The sequence below is a fragment of the Camelina sativa genome, chromosome 5 (genome assembly GCF_000633955.1).
Source record: "Camelina sativa cultivar DH55 chromosome 5, Cs, whole genome shotgun sequence".
Classification (NCBI taxonomy): domain Eukaryota; kingdom Viridiplantae; phylum Streptophyta; class Magnoliopsida; order Brassicales; family Brassicaceae; genus Camelina; species Camelina sativa.
The window spans coordinates 29,173,740-29,192,113 of NC_025689.1; the positions used below are offsets into that span (position 1 = coordinate 29,173,740).

Genomic DNA, 18,374 nt, shown 5'->3' on the forward strand with positions numbered 1-18,374 from the left:
AATAAAAAAGTTTTTTGTAGATTCTGGTAATATTACCTAAAATGAGTAACATTTGAGTAATTCACCCTTGAAAAAAACTAATAACAAAGTAGTACAAATGAGGTTATTTCGTAGATTGATGTTCATGGGTAATTTATAGTGTTAGGTGTGATATCAAATCCAGTAAATACTGGTGAGCAAGCAAAAAGATTTTTTAAAATATGATGATTATTATGAATCAATTCAAATGATTTAATATTTACATAAAGAAATATCTAATTAAATAGCCGTGTCTGTTTTAGTTAGTTTTTATTTGCTGTATTTTAGGATTTTGTAGAGATATGTTGGAAATATTTAGTTATTAAGATCTTAATTATTTCTTTTTCTTTCACTAAAACATTTAAATCTTGTAAGTTAAAAAGGAAAACATAAACTGATTTTGTAAATATATTTTAGGAATAATTGAGTTTAGGAATATTGGTAGAGATAATTTAGAAACTTAATTGATTTTTTCAATTTTTTATTTCTTGGTAGAGATAAATTAGGTATATTATCAATGTAATCGATTTTGGTTTTCCAAATTTAACTTATTGTTTTTTGTGCAAATATATAGGGATCAAATTTGTAAATAAGTTTTTAAATAAGTTAAACTTAAAGGGTATAACACAAAATGTACTTAAAAAATGTATATATAGATTTCTGTTAATTTTCTTTGATGGATAAGAGATTAAATTAAATCTTTCAGGTGGTTTTCTATATATACAATTCTTTATAGTGATATGATTCCATTTAGAGATTATTTGTAATATAATGGTAGGATCTGAATCGTATTTTCTTTTCTACCACAACCATACCAAAAGTTGGATAGACATGTTTGTTGTCATTCCGTTCCTCTTTTTAATTAAAGATCAGTCCCATTCACTTGAGAAATTCCTATACCTAATTGGCTGGGTGGGTTTTGATCAAAAATGTATATATAGATACTGGAAATTAAACCTAGTTCTATTTATTATGAGTTTTATTTTTAATTTGTTTGAATTGACGTAGCCTACTGCACTACATAAAGTCACTAGCGGTTTTGCAAAATTCATTTGTCTAATTGATTGATGAACCAGAAACATTAAAACGACATATCCTCCTTTAACATATATATTCAGTAAGGTTTTCGTTACACCATAACGTTACTTTAAAACCTAATTTTGTGCAATCAATCCTTTTGTTAATATACATTATTTTGTTAAACATAAGTAGCAAGAACAACTTTTCTTAGATATCATAATAAGGTTCCACAGTCGATCGGACGACCAATAACCTAAAAGATTGTCCGTGTCAGGTTAAATTGAAAACTTTATTTAGATCAAAAATCTAAATTAGATGATCCTATATACCTTTTTAATTTTTATTTTTTTCTTTCCAGGTTTGCTCAAATTAATTACATGAAAATGGTGCTGACCAATATCAAAATGGCCAAATTAATATTTTTGGTAACTGAGAATTACTACTATTAGTTATTCGATTGAACTAGATTCCTTTAATGATTGATCAAATGGCGTGTTTTGACCGCAACATTACTGTAAATCCCATTGATGGAATTTTCATGTAACGCTTGCAAAGTTTGAAGAGTCTTTCTTAAACAAGTGGAAATGGTAGTCTAAACCAAATGTTTTTTTTTAGAATTAACTAACTATCTAGCTTAATTAGTTAAACCGTTAACGTTTAAAATGGCAACAAAACTCATATTTTTACTGTTAACGTGCAATAATGTTTTAAACTTATTAGTCTAGGATAGACTTTGGTTTATGAAGAGTTGAAGACCCCTAATATTTTTTTTTAAAAGAAAACAAAAAAAAAAACACATTGACAATGTAAAGTTCGTTAGATCATAACTTATGATAGTAATATATATGTATTTTTGGTTCTATCAGTTGACAAAAAAAAAATTAAGAGGAGAGTTTAAACTGTTGTACACATAAGATATGTGGATTTTCAGGTTTAATTTATTCAGTTTTTCAAACATCAACTGATGGATTTATAATATATATTCTATTTCTTTCATATTTTTATATCGAATTTCATTTTGTCGACTCAATTTGATTTAAAACACGCTATCTCAGAGAAAATATCAACACAATCAAAATTAAAGATGTATCTATCTTCGTTTTATCGTCGACGATTTCAGCTACACAACTCAACGTTTGATAACAGTTGATATACAAAATGTGCATTTCTGTACTTTCTGAATGTTTTATCCATAATTGCAAAAAAATCATCGGTCTAATTATGTCAATCAAACCAAAAATATTAAAAAAGAACATGATTACGCAGAATCATCGGTCTTATTCATTGCTGTTAACATGATTTATAATATATATTTTCTGTATATTTATAAGTTATATTTTCTGTATACATGTCGTTAGTTGGTGATCTTAGTGACGCAGAAAAGACATATCAAATTAGTTTAACACTTTAACTTATAAATTCCCAAGGGTTACACCACAATGTACTTTCAAACTTAATTTTGTGCAATCATTCCTTCCAATGATATTATTCATCACTTTTATTAAACATAAGAAACAACAACAACAACAACACTCAGTAATCATGAGATCATCAAACAAAAGCACTTTTTATTTGGAGTTAAAAGTCCCCTATTTGGTTTTGGTACGATATTGAAACATGTCCATCACACACATACATGACATCTTATACATTTATTACTTGGAATAGATAATCATTACTTTCTTATTTGAACCGGCAGAGTATTTAGGTGTAGTCTAGAGTCCCTTACTCCCCCAGCCGGTTTTGCGGTTGTTGCTTACCCGCCAATTCTCGGTAGCATTCACGGCCACTACTGTATGTGGTGGAGCCATAAGCCTCTCATGGTGCTTCATCCCTTGTCCGCCGTAGTGCTGCATCCCGTACTGGTCGTATTGTTGCATCCCATGCCCGCCCTGATGCTGCATCCCGTGTCCTCCGTGGTGCTGCATCCCGTGCCCGCCCTGGTGCTGCATCCCATATCCTCCCTGGTGCTGCATACCATCGTGGTGCTGCATCCCGTGCCCGCCGTGGTATGCACCTCCATGCTGCCCCTGCCATCCATTACCCATCTTTCCCTACAAAATGATCATTAACCATATTAAATTTAAAAAATAATAAGTTATATAATATGCTCATTTAATCTGTGCATCTTTTGTATTTTTTTCACGTAGAAAAAAAAATGGTTTCTTTGCCTATGCTTTCAAGGAGGTGTGAGAATTAGTGTATTTGCACATAACTTTCGATTATAAATCCTTTTTTATATATACATGAATCAGAATCAATAATTTTACTTAATGAAATTTTAGCATCAAGTCTTAGGACTTCAACATAGTATAAGAAATTTTCGAAACATATATAATTAACAGTATACATAACGTGATTTGTAAGGTCGCGACACCAAAAGAGATAACTTACGTTGTGGTGAGGTGGAGGAATGAAGTTGTGATGAGGTGACTGTTGGTGGTGCTGCAAGTGGTTGTTGCTAGTGTGGTGGCTCTTACTGCTCTCAAAGAACTCCTCCACGTCTGAGTCTTCTTCCTCGCAGACAGACATGTGAGACATGGGTGGACGGCCATGGTTTCCCGGAAGCCTCATGCGATGGTCGTAGCGGGTTTGACGGTCAAAGTGGCCTCCTTCCGACTCCACATGAGACGCGAACTCCTTGCGTTCCTCGTACCCGTAGCCACCGCGGCCACGGCCGAACTCAGAGACCCCTCCAACAAGCTTATCAAGCATTTTTCTTTATATATGTACTTGACTTGGTTTGTTTTTGAAGTAGATAAGTGATTAACATCTTTCAGGCGTTTCTGTATTTATACTATTCTTGTTGTGAGCTAGTTGTCTAGTGTTCATTTAAATTAGTGTTTCATGTGATTCCATCTGGCAATTATTCGTAAATATCATGGCATGATTTGAATCTTATTCTCTTTTCTACCACCACCATACCGAAAGTTGAGTAGACATATTTGTTCTGATTCCGTTCTTTTTAATTAATGATCAGTCCAATTCACCTGCGAAATTCGAATTCTTATTTGACTCAAATATTGACGGAGGCATAATAGTAAAACTAAAAATAAACCTACTCTAGTTCTAATTATTACGGTTTTGATTTTGGTTTTATCATGTAATTACATATTAAAATTGTTATTCATCTTTTTAGCGTATGTATTATTTCGTTAGGTGAACTATGTAGCATCAAACACTTGTTTTATTTTTTTGACCACTGGATTAGTTCTACCGGTGTTTAGGCATAACCCTATGCGTACGGCCCTTCTACTTCCCCCCTTATAACGTGGACATGCTACGTTGTAAGATACACATCGTATGAAATGGTGTAATGGACTCAGGGCTCTAGACTAGTTCCTTCATCAAGACTAATTATTAGGGGGCAAGCTTGCATAGTTCCTTCATCCTTAAGGTACTCACGACTTATTTGTGTTTAGAAACAATAATATACCAATGACCACCTCTTCTTCTTCTATTGTTGGGTTAATTATATGCAGGAGCAGGATCCTGACCCTGTGAGTTACATGATCGTTGGTTAATTAATGTTTAATTTCTGTTGTCAGTTCTTAAAAACTTTTCCAAGAACATGATATATGGTAAATAGGCTGTAAGAAAAACCATGTGTATATGGATGATAGATTTCGTGGTTATGGTTTTTTCTCATTTGTTACATCTAAAGAGGTCATCTAATGATAATGAACGAACGGTCCAAGTTATTAAATAATGATCAAACGAAAGGAGAATAACATGTAGTATGATCATAAAGCCTTCATGCATAAAAAGATAGATAATGTATTACAGATTGTTCGTTCTATATCCCTTTCTTTATATAGTAACCATATTGTGTACACAAATATATGTGTTGACAAAAAGAAAACATGTATACATGCATGTATTATTTTTTTTGTTGACAAAAAGAAAACATGCATATATACATGTTTCTAAAAGGTATCAATCATTTGTAGCCAAACACTAAAAGTCGGTTTGATTTAATCAAACGACACTCTTTCTTTCTTCCTTTTTTTTCCAAGAAAGGATCAATCAAATATTATTTCGTTTAATAAATCGTATCATCTTTCAACTTAGAATATTTTTCGCTTAAACTTTTCCAATAACGTTGCCATGTGCCATTGGCCGGTCAGGTTAGTGCTCATTTTGGTATAAAATTCATCAATAGAAAATACATTAGCGTATTTTTGTTAATTGGCTTGTTCGTCGTGCAAAGCATATGCTATAACGTGGAATATACCACACTCACCACCATCTTCAACTTGTATTGTACCGTATATAATTAGAAAGAAAAAAGAACCCCAAAGAGATCAGATATAAATTAATAGTATATGTACAAGAAAGTGACCAAATAAAATCGCCATGAACTCTTTCAAAAAAATATAACTCACCAAAAAGAATAAACAATAATCATGAGTTAGTAGTAGAAGTAGTAGTAGTGTCCATATCATATTAGTTACAAAGAACCACCAATTTCATTCCTCGTCTCTCAAGCAATTCCCGGGAAGAAGAAACTTGTACTTCTCCGCGTTCTCGAGTAGGTACGCAGGAAGATGAACAGCCGAGTAAGAATGCGGAATCGGACCCATTTTGCCGATGATGTCTTTAAACGTGTATTCCTCGGGGATCATGTCGAAGAGATNTTTCTTCCTTTTTTTTCCAAGAAAGGATCAATCAAATATTATTTCGTTTAATAAATCGTATCATCTTTCAACTTAGAATATTTTTCGCTTAAACTTTTCCAATAACGTTGCCATGTGCCATTGGCCGGTCAGGTTAGTGCTCATTTTGGTATAAAATTCATCAATAGAAAATACATTAGCGTATTTTTGTTAATTGGCTTGTTCGTCGTGCAAAGCATATGCTATAACGTGGAATATACCACACTCACCACCATCTTCAACTTGTATTGTACCGTATATAATTAGAAAGAAAAAAGAACCCCAAAGAGATCAGATATAAATTAATAGTATATGTACAAGAAAGTGACCAAATAAAATCGCCATGAACTCTTTCAAAAAAATATAACTCACCAAAAAGAATAAACAATAATCATGAGTTAGTAGTAGAAGTAGTAGTAGTGTCCATATCATATTAGTTACAAAGAACCACCAATTTCATTCCTCGTCTCTCAAGCAATTCCCGGGAAGAAGAAACTTGTACTTCTCCGCGTTCTCGAGTAGGTACGCAGGAAGATGAACAGCCGAGTAAGAATGCGGAATCGGACCCATTTTGCCGATGATGTCTTTAAACGTGTATTCCTCGGGGATCATGTCGAAGAGATCAGCTCCGCTGCATATAACTCTCTGAACTCTTTTCGGGTTCAAGTAATGCGCAAACCTCACTCTATCGTAATGACTATAAGCTTTCATTTTGAAGACAAACTCGCTTATCCGTCTAAAACAGAAGCTGCAATGCCACCCTGAATCCGCTAAGATCACATCAGACTGCCTATAATGCGCATACCTTGTCTTACCCGTCTGATACCTATGCACCGATGCTCTCCAGCTCTTGTTATCGACAGGGAACTCGAAAGAGTACAAGTAGTTCTTCAGTCTAAGGTGAAGAATCTGCGGTATGTCATCGCACCAACGGAGAAGATTTATAGTGTGTCTGCTTGGGATCTCATCAACATCAGACATGATCAACAAGTCATCATCAGTAATACCAGCTATTCTCAAAAGCTGATCCAATGCGATTCTTTGATAAGCCTCTTCGTAAAAAGGGTTCTTCTCTCCTTTCTTAAACCTTCCACCAATCGACCCGTAAGTCAACCGCGGCTCAACGAACTTAAACTCATCTCTATGTCCCGCGAAAACAAGCGGTTTTGGTAACCCTGTGAAGGTCGAGTTAGACTCAAGGAGCACAAACTGAGTAACGTAAGGGTACAGTTCTTTCCACCGTATCGTTAAGAGTTCAACTTCGGTACTGAAGAGAACAGCGTCGTAGACACGGCGAGGGTACTCACGAGTTCCCCAACCGTGGAGTTTACAGAGAGATTCCATTGAAGCGTTGTCGTGGTGATAATGTGGGATCTCGTGGAATGGTTTTGGTGGTGATTCCCACAAGGGTCTTAAGAAATAAGAAATCTTGAGGGCGTTGATGTATACACCAAGAACACACATTGGCACGATTACTAAAAGAAACAAGATCGATTTCAAATCCACACCACGTAAGATGCAACAGAGTCTTGAGATACCAAAGCCTCGATCTGATTCCTGTTTTCAGACCAAACAAGACAACATGTCAATAACTAAATCACCGCCAACAGAACCAAGAAACTTACTGACCGAGGCTATCAACATGGATAAAGATCAATCTAATTCAAGATCTAGAGTTTTAGATCGAGAGTAGAAGCCAAAAGGGTTCGTTTTTAAACTAAAGATCTTGTTTAATTGGAAGAAGAAGAAGAGATCACAAACCTGAGAACCGCATAAATCATCGGACTTTTTAGAGCAGTAGTGACCACCGTTCTCTCCCATCATCCACCACATCTTCTTCTGAACAAGAACTTCGATCTCCGGAGATTAGAAAAGAAAGAATCAAACTTTAACCTCAAAAATAGAAACTTTGATTCGACAAGAGATAAATAAACACAAATCTCGACGATTCCTACCAAAAAAGAGTGGAACTTTATATTTAAAAAAAAAAAGAATGAAAGAATGAAAGAACAAGAACAGAGCTTTTTATGTGATTATGTTGTGTCTGTTTTATGGTAAATTAGTTGTGAGACTCGGTGAGGAGAGGATGATGATATGCGATTTTGTCTCGAGAAGAGAGCTACAGAAAAGGGCAGTTTGGTCAATGAGGAAAGTTTCAACGTTAGTTCCGTTGGTTGAGTATGATATCTCTCCTCCACGCGTTGTGACTCAGTCACCCCCACTCCCAGCTTTTGTCGTGTGTCTTTTTTGGTTTAGAGAAAAAAGTTGAGAATCACTTATGTACTCTCTCTTCAACAACCACGTGGCTTCCACTGTAATTTACAACTTAATTAATCTAAAAACTTTGCACAATCTGTATATAATAGTATTATAATAATACTATCATGTCAGCAGTTTTTTTAGTATTTGTTAAAGAGCTTAAAGTATTCATATTAGGGGAAACAATGTCTATAGAAATATCTGATTCTATAATAAAGTTGTTAAAAGTAGGGTACCCACCTCAAAGAGACCTAAAATAAAAAAAAAGTTATTAGACGTTAATCAGGAGTTAGAGTTGGATTAGTGCCTTTAACACACACAAAAAATCGATTTTATTTGAGATTAATCAAGAAATAAAAAGAAAACTAGTACCTAAATAAAAGATGGAAATCGTATCTTTTACGCAAAACCGTATTTTCATATCGATAAGCAACAGAGTGAAAAAAATCAATTTTATTTAAGATTAATCAAGAAATAAAAAGAAAATTAGTGCCTAAATAAAATATAATAATCGTATCTTTTACGCAAAATCGTATTTTTCATATTGATAAACGATAGAGTGAAAAAAATAAAAACATATTGTTCTAACCTTAGCTAGTGACCAATATTTCTATAAATATATATCTCTAATTTACAAAGTTTATCTCTCACTTTCATTTTTCCAATTCATTTTTTTTCACAAAACCGATTAACAAAAATAATCACGATGCGATCTTTACCTTCTTCGTTTTTGTCTTTTTCTTATTCACTCGATTCCCCAAGTTTGAGCAATAGACTTAATACCATATTCAGAAAAGCTGAACAACTTTTTATTCTAGGTGGCATTGAAATCGCTGTTATCTATTACAGACCTTAATGAGAAGTAGCCTCACCAGAAAGAGAAAGTAAAAGATATGGCTGTGAAAAATTAATGCCTAAAATGTTGTTTAGTTTTTCGTTAATTATTATTTATGAACTTTTAGCTAATTAGTTTTCCACACAGATTGTATTAGTTTTTTATATATGATTTGTTCACTGCATATTTGTTTGGTGCCATGATAGCTGATTCTACAAGGGGTTGTTGAATCCTTAGACAGTAATCACAATTGTGATTAACTCTCCCTCCATCTCATATCCAATTCCACAAAATTGCGATTTTGTTATCTTTCTCACAAGATTCTAATAATCGTAATCGTAAGTATTCAATTGTGTTAATAATAATTTAATTTTTTAACTATCATTTCCTTTAAATTTAGTTGTTACTTAATTTTATCAGTCAATCATAATATTATATTAGGGATATCTCGTACTATAAAGCACAGATCAACATTTTCTTCAAAAAATATAAAATAATAATTATTATTGTTATATTTTTTTAAAAATTATTTTGTTTGAGACAGTATTTACTTTTAATATTACAATTATTTGATAAATTTGCATATATCTTTTTAAATACTAATTATTTTAGAATATAATAATATTTTAATTTGTTTAATGTATATTACCATTTTATATTGTTTGTTGTATTTGCATTATTATTTTGTGAAATATTTAAAAATATTAATTATTATATTCTAATTGCGAGCGAATAAAATTTATTAATTTATCAACCACGTAAATTTAGTTTTACCAACCCGCTCATGTGGAACATTAAAACACACATTTTTTTCATAAGTTGAGTAATATATCTTCATTTTTAAAAATTTAAATCACAACCTATGCAGAAAAAATCTACATATTTATTTATCATATGTATTATATGATAATTCAAAACAATTTGTAAATGAAATAAAAGAAAGATGATAGGAGAATCATAATTTAAAATCTTAACAAAATCTTCCAAATATAGTTATTAAAATAATTATTTGGATAAAATATAAAGTCTTACTTTTTGAAATTCTGATTGGTTTATAATTTTTAAAACTTAATTAGTAATTTTTGTCCATAATTAATTAGAGAGAAAAAATATTTTTTTTTAGAAAATTAATAATTGTTTAAAAGATTTTATTAGTCTAATATATACATTATATTTTTACCTTTATTTAAAAATTAAACATTTTTCTTAATACCAATAGCATGAAAATGTAATTTTTTATACTTTATAAGATTGATTTTATATTTGTACTTCTTAATTAATATAGTAGAATTCACAATCTCTAACAACATTTAAGTCATAGAAATGATTTAGGTATGACGAGAAGATTGACCGAATTTTGCTACCACACTTGTAAATTTTGATGTGATTATTTTTGAGAATCGAAAACAAAACATCACATAGTATATGCGTAAATTAGACGATGTCTTTTAAATCCAAATTAATTAATCTTAAACTTTGGACAATCTGTATATATAATAGTACTATCATGTCAACAATTTTTTATATGTAAAAGAGTTTAAATTATTTATATTAGGAAAAAGTGTATAAAAAATTATAAATATCTAATTCCATAATAAAAACTGAAAAAGTAGGTACCCACCCAAAGACCTAAAATAGTTATTAGACGTTAATCAGGGGTTAGAGTTGGCTAACACACAAAATAAAACGATTTTATATGAGATTAATCAAGAAGTAAGAATTTGTTTCTGATTTTCTTTTCTTTACAAATATATTTGTATGTTTATGCATTAATTAGTAATGTATTAATTGGTGTGATCTAATAATTACTAAGATGTTTTGACCATCACATCAGGTTCAATAACACCATCATTTTTCTTTAACGAAAAGTAGAACTGTAATTTAGCTTTCCTCTAATTCGGTGGCCATTAGAAATTTTCACAAATCTATCATTATTTTACAGTTTTAATCGTTTATGTATCTAATTTTGTCCAAAAAAAAAAAAAAAATCGTTTATATATCTAAAAGGCTAATAAAACTTAGTATCATATAACATACATATATAGTTATATACTAATCAATTTCAAAATTATAATAGAGAAAAATTGATGAGTTTTGTCTTAGCAACTTCGTTGTATTTTGCCGATAATATCATAAATTCACAATACACCTAATCTGTCCAAGTAGGATTTCAAAATTACTACCAATCAATAAACAACAAACAAAAAGTACTGTACAAACCGCTCTACCACTTGTATTTTTGTGTGCTCCATATATTTATTTTGAAAATACTTTTGGTCAATTCCATAAATTTATATCACTGAGGTGTTATCGAAAAACCATTTTTATTTTCTTTTTAAACAACTTGACAAAAAAATAAATAAAACAAAGAAAATGAAAGAAACAATGATAATTTAAAAAAAAAAAAAAATTGTAAGAACAACAAAATCAGAAAATTAGGGATTCAAAAAGAAGCAAAAACAAAAGATAAAGCTTTAAAAAAAAAAAAAAATTTCCCAAAATTGTTGACTCCCTTTAGTCTTCAAAAATTCCCAGATTTCAAACTCAATTTCTCTCTCAGCTTTTTCAGATTTGATCAAATTGGAAATGGAGAATCCAAATCCACCAGCAGATAAGCTGTTGAAGAAGATACGAGAGCTAGAAGAAAGCCAAGAGGATCTAAAACGAGAGATGTCTAAGCTCAAAGTCTCAGCTGAGATCAAGCGTCGTTCGCATTCTTCTTCTCCTAAACGTCCTTCGAGGCGCAACACTGGAGACGGAACTCCCTTATGGAGAAAAACTGGCGCCGCATCGTTCCGTCACGCTTCTCCTTTACGGAAGGAGAGTCACACGAAACCCCCAGCTTCTTCTGGTGCTGCTGGTGGTTGCGAAGGAGGAGGAGGACCATCGGCAGGCAAGTTCAACGATAAACAGTATTTGAATATTTTGCAGTCTATGGCTCAAGCTGTTCATGTCTTCGATCTTAATGGCCAAATTATCTTTTGGTGAGTAGGTAGTGTCTTTGCTGAATTCGAGATTGAGTTTTCAATTGCTAGGATTGTGAATTGGATTCAGATTCAGATTTTGATAGATTAGAGAGTGTTGGTAACTTCTAGTATCTGCTATGTTTAGCTAACTTGTTATTCGGAGTTCAAATTCGTGTTGGTATGGTTGTTTTTAGGAACTCGATGGCGGAAAAGCTATATGGCTTCTCAGCTGCAGAAGCACTAGGGAAGGACTCGATTAATATACTTGTAGATGGTCAGGACGCTGCTGTTGCGCAAAATATATTTCAGCGTTGCAGTAGTGGAGAGAGTTGGACTGGAGAGTTTCCTGTTAAGAACAAATCAGGAGAGAGATTTTCTGTTGTGACTACGATTTCTCCTTTCTATGATGATGATGATTCTCTTATTGGGATTATATGTATCACGAACGATTCGGCACTTTTTCAACGACCGAAGGTTCCTCCAGCTAAAACAAGGTGGCAAGAAGGGGAGACGAGCTTTAGCCGGGGGACTAATGGTGTTGCATCTAGGTTTGGTCTTGACTCCAAAGATGCTGTTGTGTCGAAACTTGGCCTTGATTCTCAGCAGCCTATACAAGTTGCTATAGCATCTAAGATTTCAGATTTGGTTAGTGCAGCTGTAGGTTTGCAAATTCTTCACCTTTTTCTTCTACCCGTTGCATCTTTTGAGTACTGTAGTGTAAATTTCAGGCATCCAAGGTGGGAAACAAGGTCAAGTCAAAAATGCGAGCAGGTGATAATAACGCTGCACACCACGAGGGTGGGAATGTGGACAGTCATCAGTCTGATCAGGGTTTCTTCGATGCTGCTGAGGATGCAGCTACAAGTGGCCCTAGCACACCTAGAGGGAATTTGATCCAACCTCCTTTTGGTGTGTTCTTATGTAACGAAGAGAAGTCTTCTTCGAAACCCTCCAGTGATGAAAATGTTGGAAACTCTGTTGTACCTAAGACACTTACCTCAAAAACTGAAGAATGGATGGTAAAGAAAGGGTTCTCATGGCCATGGAAAGGGAATCAACAGGAAGATTTGGAAAGAAGGCGTGCTCATTCTGTGTGGCCGTGGGTGCAGAATGTACAACAACACGAAGAAGCTCATCATAGTAACTCTGAAAGCCAGACATGTGAAAGTAATAACCCTGCCAATAACGAGGCTGTGGGTTCTATTAATGTGAATAGCGCAAGCAGCTGTGGAAGTACCAGCAGCGGTGTTATGAACAAGGTTGATATGGATAGCGACTGTTTGGACTATGAAATCTTATGGGAGGATTTGACAATTGGAGAACAAATCGGGCAAGGTGATGTACTCATTTGACAAAGATGATCTTTATTGTGAAAGACATATCAATCCTTCAAGACATCATACATATTTTTGTGGATTTCTTCTTTCTGGTCTGCTAACGTGCTCGTTATAATTTCCTTCTTTATACATACAGGTTCATGTGGAACTGTCTATCATGGCCTGTGGTTTGGATCTGTACGTTCTTGTCATCTGTTGACGTTGTAGAAATATGCATCATTGATTTGTACAAGCCTCCATGAAATATTCACTAAACTTTTTTAAAATGTAAATTACTGAGAGTTGCTAATGTCAATGCAGGATGTGGCTGTAAAGGTGTTTTCCAAACAAGAATATTCTGAAGAGATCATTACATCTTTTAGACAAGAGGTATTATTATTTCCTCTCGCTTCTTTAAAGCATGTTTGGTAAAAGACCATTAAGATTTTACTTGGTTTAAGCGAGTAATACCTGCCTTCTGTCTTTCATATTTACACATACCAAAATCGTTCCCAAACTACCACAGTTTTTCTGTACGAATTTTTCTTCCAAATTGCGTCTTCCCGGAAAAATTAATTATTTCAGAGATTATTAGCCTATGTACTCTTTCTTATGCTGGACTTGTTTTTATCTTGAAGGTATCGTTGATGAAAAGACTTAGACATCCAAACGTTCTGCTGTTTATGGGAGCTGTGGCATCACCTCAGCGTCTTTGTATAGTGACAGAGTTTCTTCCACGGTTTGACCCTTCTCTTTAGCGAATATTACATATCACTACGGATTTTGGACGCCGGGGCCAAAACACTGACTCACTCTAGAGTCTAAATCTTTCGAAATTATTTGCAGTGGAAGTCTCTTTCGTTTGCTGCAGAGGAACAAGTCAAAACTGGATTTGAGGCGACGTATTCATATGGCCGCAGACATTGTAAGTATTATACACATGATTTTCCAGTTGTGTCCACGGTTTTCTAAGTATAAGCTGCTCTATTTGGTTCTTTATTGCATCTGCCTTGCATATCTTTCTTTTCCGCTCTTTGATTCAGTCTTTCCCGCAGGCTCGTGGCATGAATTATCTTCACCACTGTAGTCCACCCATCATTCACCGTGACCTGAAGTCGTCAAACCTACTGGTTGATCGAAACTGGACCGTGAAGGTATTGTTTCCATTGTTGAAGTCATATAGTTTCCCTTAATTGGGGCAATCAGTAACGTTATACTTATACCTATAGTACTTCTGATGGAGCTAAAAACAAGAAAAACAAAATACTGTCCACTCTCACTAGGTTTAGCAGGTGACATGAGTTTGGTGGGTGAACTGGATTTGAATGTCCCCAATTAAAACAAATTGTTTGATTAATTTTCTTCGTGAGATGAGTTGATATAGTAGTCTAGGTCAATAAAATAATGTTGTTAGGGTTAATAATTCCCCTGTGTCAGAAGTCAGAACTCGAGTTGTATCTTGTATGCAAACAATCGTCTGATAATTAGACTTTAAAGTAAAATGTAAAATCATACAACTATACTCTGAAATGAAGCTTTTGATAATGATTCTCCTTTGTGAATAAACCAGAAATTAGGTTTAAGGTAAAAAGCGTGTTTGTCATAGTTAACTTAACGCGTCAGCTCTAACAGGTTGCTGACTTTGGTCTTTCTCGCATCAAGCATGAGACGTATCTCACTACAAACGGAAGGGGAACGGTACTTTACATAGGCTCTTACTGAACTGATTCCCATTTTTTTCTTTCTATGAAATCAATTTCTCACAATGTATTTCATTGTTTTTTATCTGTTCTGCAGCCGCAATGGATGGCACCAGAAGTTCTTCGGAATGAGGCTGCTGATGAAAAGTATAATCTCTTTTTCCTTGCTTGATTAACTTCCTTTGCTTGTTGTTTGATCTAGCTTTCAACTCTAACGATGCTCTTCCTACTCTGTAAATGGCAGATCCGATGTTTATAGCTTTGGAGTAGTACTATGGGAGCTTGTAACAGAGAAGATCCCATGGGAAAATCTAAATGCTATGCAGGTATAGTTTCCACTTAAAGGAAATATGTCAACATCGTCTCCGAATGAAAAGTAGATTAGGGAAATCCAAAACTTAGCCATATCGTACTCAGAAGATATACAAGGCCATATTAGTAAGAAGAATATTAACGTCACAAAATACTACAGCTAATTGGTCTCTAATATGCATTTAGTTTCCATCAACCATATAAAGAAAGATGTACATAGTTTAAGTAAGTTGACTACTCATTTTGGCTATTTTAGTACCAATGGAAAACAGTAGAGTAAATTATCTTACTATAGTAAAACTACCTATAAAATGTGCAAGTTAAGTGAGTTGATGATATTTCTGGTCAACTCAAAGGTTGTTTTGCAACATGCTAAACATGAGTTCTGCTGAAGAAAGCTTGCTTTTTACTGTCTCCTCTTTGTTCTTGTATATATTACACTCACACAGTAAAACAAATATGAAGAGAAGTCTATTGAGAAACTTGCAGGTGATTGGAGCAGTGGGGTTCATGAACCAGAGGCTGGAAGTTCCAAAGGACGTTGACCCTCAGTGGATTTCTTTAATGGAAAGCTGCTGGCATAGGTACAACTAACATATTTTAACATTATAAATACCTTGCTAGAGACAAGTAGCCTCACTTATGCTTCGGTCTTCAATAGTGGTTGCATATAGGAGGCACCATATTCTGGTATTCATAAAAATAAAAATCTGTAATATGTCACGCTCTGCTTTTCTGCAGTAACTGAACTAAACCTCATTTTTTGCATCATGAATGAACATAGAAATTAGGAAAACTACGAATGTAGGAATGTTGCAAACCCTTGAATTTGGAATTAATCGAGTTTGGATTATTATTAGGTAAAAGTAAAACTTTGGAATAATTGATTACTGTTTAGGAACTCTTGAGTAAACAAAAGTTTGATAGGATATTTACTCCGCAGTTCGATCCTTCAATTTCCATGGGTCTCAAACACATATAGTGATATAGTTAGTCTGTTCAAGGCTTTATTAGCGAGTGTAAAGACTTCAAGGTTTATGCTTTTTTTGTGTTGAAATTTTTCCACATTTTTATGGCCCCATAGGAAGGCTATAGTTTGGTACAATGATTGGTGTGAGTCTTGTGTCATTTTAGATCTTGTATAGTTTTTCTTTCAACCGACACCACTATAGGCAGTTAGTTGGTTACTTAAAGTTGTAGATCTGAACATAATCATCAAGAAATAGTGATTCGCTTTTACAGATTTATCCAAACTGTTAGCTGATACACGCTATTAAAGTCATTCACAGTTGCGTTTGATAAATATGTTATAAAGTAAATGTAGCAGCAGCTAATGTGAGTTGANCGAGTCTTGGTGTCATTTTAGATCTTGTATAGTTTTTCTTTCAACCGACACCACTGTAGGCAGTTAGTTGGTGACTTAAAGTTGTAGATCTGAACATTGATCATCAAGAAATAGTGATTCGCTTTTACAGATTTACCCAAACTGTTAGCTGATACACGCTATTAAAGTCATTCACAGTTGCGTTTGAAAAATATGTTATAAAGTAAATGTAGCAGCAGCTAATGTGAGTTGAGATATCTGTGCAGTGAACCGCAGTGTAGACCGTCGTTCCAAGAATTGATGGACAAACTAAGAGAGCTTCAAAGGAAGTACGCTATACAGTTCCAAGCAGCTCGTGCTGCATCAGTAGACAACTCTTTGCTCAAGGAAAAATAAACCGGAAGAACAGAGAATCTGAATATTGCATTTCGCATTCAAGGCAAGAGAAAAGAAGAAGCTTATGGTACAAAAGAAGAAGTTTGGTGGAAGTTGCAATGAAGAGAAGCAGCTGAAGAAAGACTTTGATATTATACTCTCTCTCTCATTGCTGGGAAAGAGAGGCTATATTCAATTCTTTATATGGAAGTTCAATTCGAAATCAGTCATGTGTTTGCGATGAGAGCCACAGAGGGTATACATATATATAATTGTGCCTATCTATTTATGTAATTCATGTTGAGAGGCAGACCCAGTTCTTAAGAATAGTCTGTACAGGTGACAAAACGAGTAAAAAACAAGATTTGTAAGCCTAATTTTTAGTAAATAGTGTCACATTTATTTGGATCATGCATCGCTAGTGTTAAAAAGTTTGGAGTAGGTTTGGTTTATAGCTGAACCAGATGTGTGTTCTCAGAAACCCATGAGGCATTGCTTAGAAACTTCTTTCTCAGAAATTGCGAAAACATAAGGCAATGAATCCTCAGTACAGTCTACTGTCAAAATTGGTTTGATCCAAACAGCTATAATCAATTCATTAAATGGGTCAAACGATTTGAGTATAGTGGATTAAATGAATTAAAATTTCAATAGTTTAAGGCAAATTATGGCTCTCATATTAAGTTATATCAGACGATTATGGCAAAAGACAGTTGCTTAATGATTCCACAGGTATTTGGATTGATTTGTTACAGTATAATGAAAATTTGTTGAATGGAATTGTAAAAAAGATTGTACTAATATATATATATATATATATATATATTTATATTGAATAAGTAATTAATATTTTACTATATATTAAATATTATTAAAAGTAGTATAACTTTGTCGTAAACAAAGTATTTTACTATTGCAATTGTTACTTTTTCACATGGATAAAATGAAGAAAAATAAATAACTATTTATCATGAAAAATAAATCAAAGTAAAAGGCATTGGCCCATAAGTGTTAATGGGTTTAGTGGGTTTACAAATCCTAATTTAAATCTGACTATATATATGTGGGTGGGTGTAAATCTTTTTATCCAAAGTTTTATAAAAGGAAAAAGGCGTCAAGCGGCTTAAACCTTAAAATCAAACATCAACAACACCTAAACAAAGAAGATGAAGACGATGAAAACAACAAAACCTAATTCTATTTATTCTTCTTCTTCTCATGAGAGTCAGAGAACTACAAGCTTAATGAAAAGACAAGTGATTGTGTTTAAAAAAGATTGCAAGCTTTATGTGTTCTTTGCAATCGAAGTTTGCGTGATCTGTTAAGGAGCCGATGGAGTGCTTAAGACATATCCAGAAGAGAGGGAGAAGGGGGAAGCCATCGCTCGAAGATACATTGCATTGAGCGAGACGAAACGACGCAAAAGAAACGTTGATCGTAACGAGTTTCTCGCAAATTCCAACAAGAAAATATATTTTAAAGACAAAATTTATGATTTTCATTAAAATTTTAAATATGAGTTATTGCAAAACATTACAAACTCTCAATCTAAATTTTTAATAACAGAAAAATTGTTTTATACTTGTAATCTAAA

The 18,374-nt window shown here is 33.6% G+C and overlaps 3 protein-coding genes across 4 annotated transcripts; 1 reads left to right on the plus strand and 2 right to left on the minus strand.

Annotated features, from left to right (window-relative positions):
• Positions 2,509–3,810, minus strand: LOC104787811 (histidine-rich glycoprotein-like). Its single transcript, XM_010513454.2, has 2 exons — positions 3,433–3,810; positions 2,509–3,092 (listed from the first exon to the last, which is right to left on the minus strand). Exons 1-2 carry the CDS (start codon positions 3,751–3,753, stop codon positions 2,754–2,756), a joined length of 660 nt encoding a protein of 219 aa, XP_010511756.1. The 5' UTR covers positions 3,754–3,810; the 3' UTR covers positions 2,509–2,753.
• LOC104787812 lies at positions 5,323–7,913 on the minus strand. 2 transcript variants are annotated; one of them, XM_010513455.2, is made up of 3 exons: positions 7,455–7,913; positions 6,306–7,250; positions 5,323–5,663 (listed from the first exon to the last, which is right to left on the minus strand). In XM_010513455.2, the coding sequence occupies exons 1-3, from the start codon at positions 7,524–7,526 to the stop codon at positions 5,508–5,510; spliced, it is 1,173 nt and encodes a 390-aa protein (XP_010511757.1). In that variant the 5' UTR covers positions 7,527–7,913; the 3' UTR covers positions 5,323–5,507. The 2 variants fall into 2 exon arrangements, with proteins under 2 accessions (XP_010511757.1, XP_010511758.1); XM_010513456.2 differs by lacking the exon at positions 5,323–5,663 and having other exon boundaries at positions 5,965–7,250.
• LOC104787813 (serine/threonine-protein kinase pakF-like) lies at positions 11,296–17,193 on the plus strand. Its single transcript, XM_010513457.2, has 13 exons — positions 11,296–11,771; positions 11,948–12,398; positions 12,482–13,088; positions 13,227–13,267; positions 13,391–13,459; positions 13,708–13,808; positions 13,916–13,994; positions 14,125–14,223; positions 14,702–14,767; positions 14,867–14,916; positions 15,014–15,095; positions 15,571–15,665; positions 16,672–17,193. The coding sequence occupies exons 1-13, from the start codon at positions 11,374–11,376 to the stop codon at positions 16,799–16,801; spliced, it is 2,268 nt and encodes a 755-aa protein (XP_010511759.1). The 5' UTR covers positions 11,296–11,373; the 3' UTR covers positions 16,802–17,193.

Coding starts and splice junctions, on each gene's coding strand:
- LOC104787811 (XM_010513454.2), bottom strand. CDS start 3,753: ATGCTTGATAAGCTTGTTGGAGGGGTCTCTGAGTTCGGCCGTGGCCGC. Junction 3,093..3,432: donor TTCCTCCACCTCACCACAAC/GTAAGTTATCTC, acceptor ATCATTTTGTAG/GGAAAGATGGGTAATGGATG.
- LOC104787812 (XM_010513455.2), bottom strand. CDS start 7,526: ATGTGGTGGATGATGGGAGAGAACGGTGGTCACTACTGCTCTAAAAAG. Junction 7,251..7,454: donor ATGATTTATGCGGTTCTCAG/GTTTGTGATCTC, acceptor GTCTGAAAACAG/GAATCAGATCGAGGCTTTGG.
- LOC104787813 (XM_010513457.2), top strand. CDS start 11,374: ATGGAGAATCCAAATCCACCAGCAGATAAGCTGTTGAAGAAGATACGA. Junction 13,460..13,707: donor TTACATCTTTTAGACAAGAG/GTATTATTATTT, acceptor TTTATCTTGAAG/GTATCGTTGATGAAAAGACT. Junction 14,917..15,013: donor AATGAGGCTGCTGATGAAAA/GTATAATCTCTT, acceptor TGTAAATGGCAG/ATCCGATGTTTATAGCTTTG.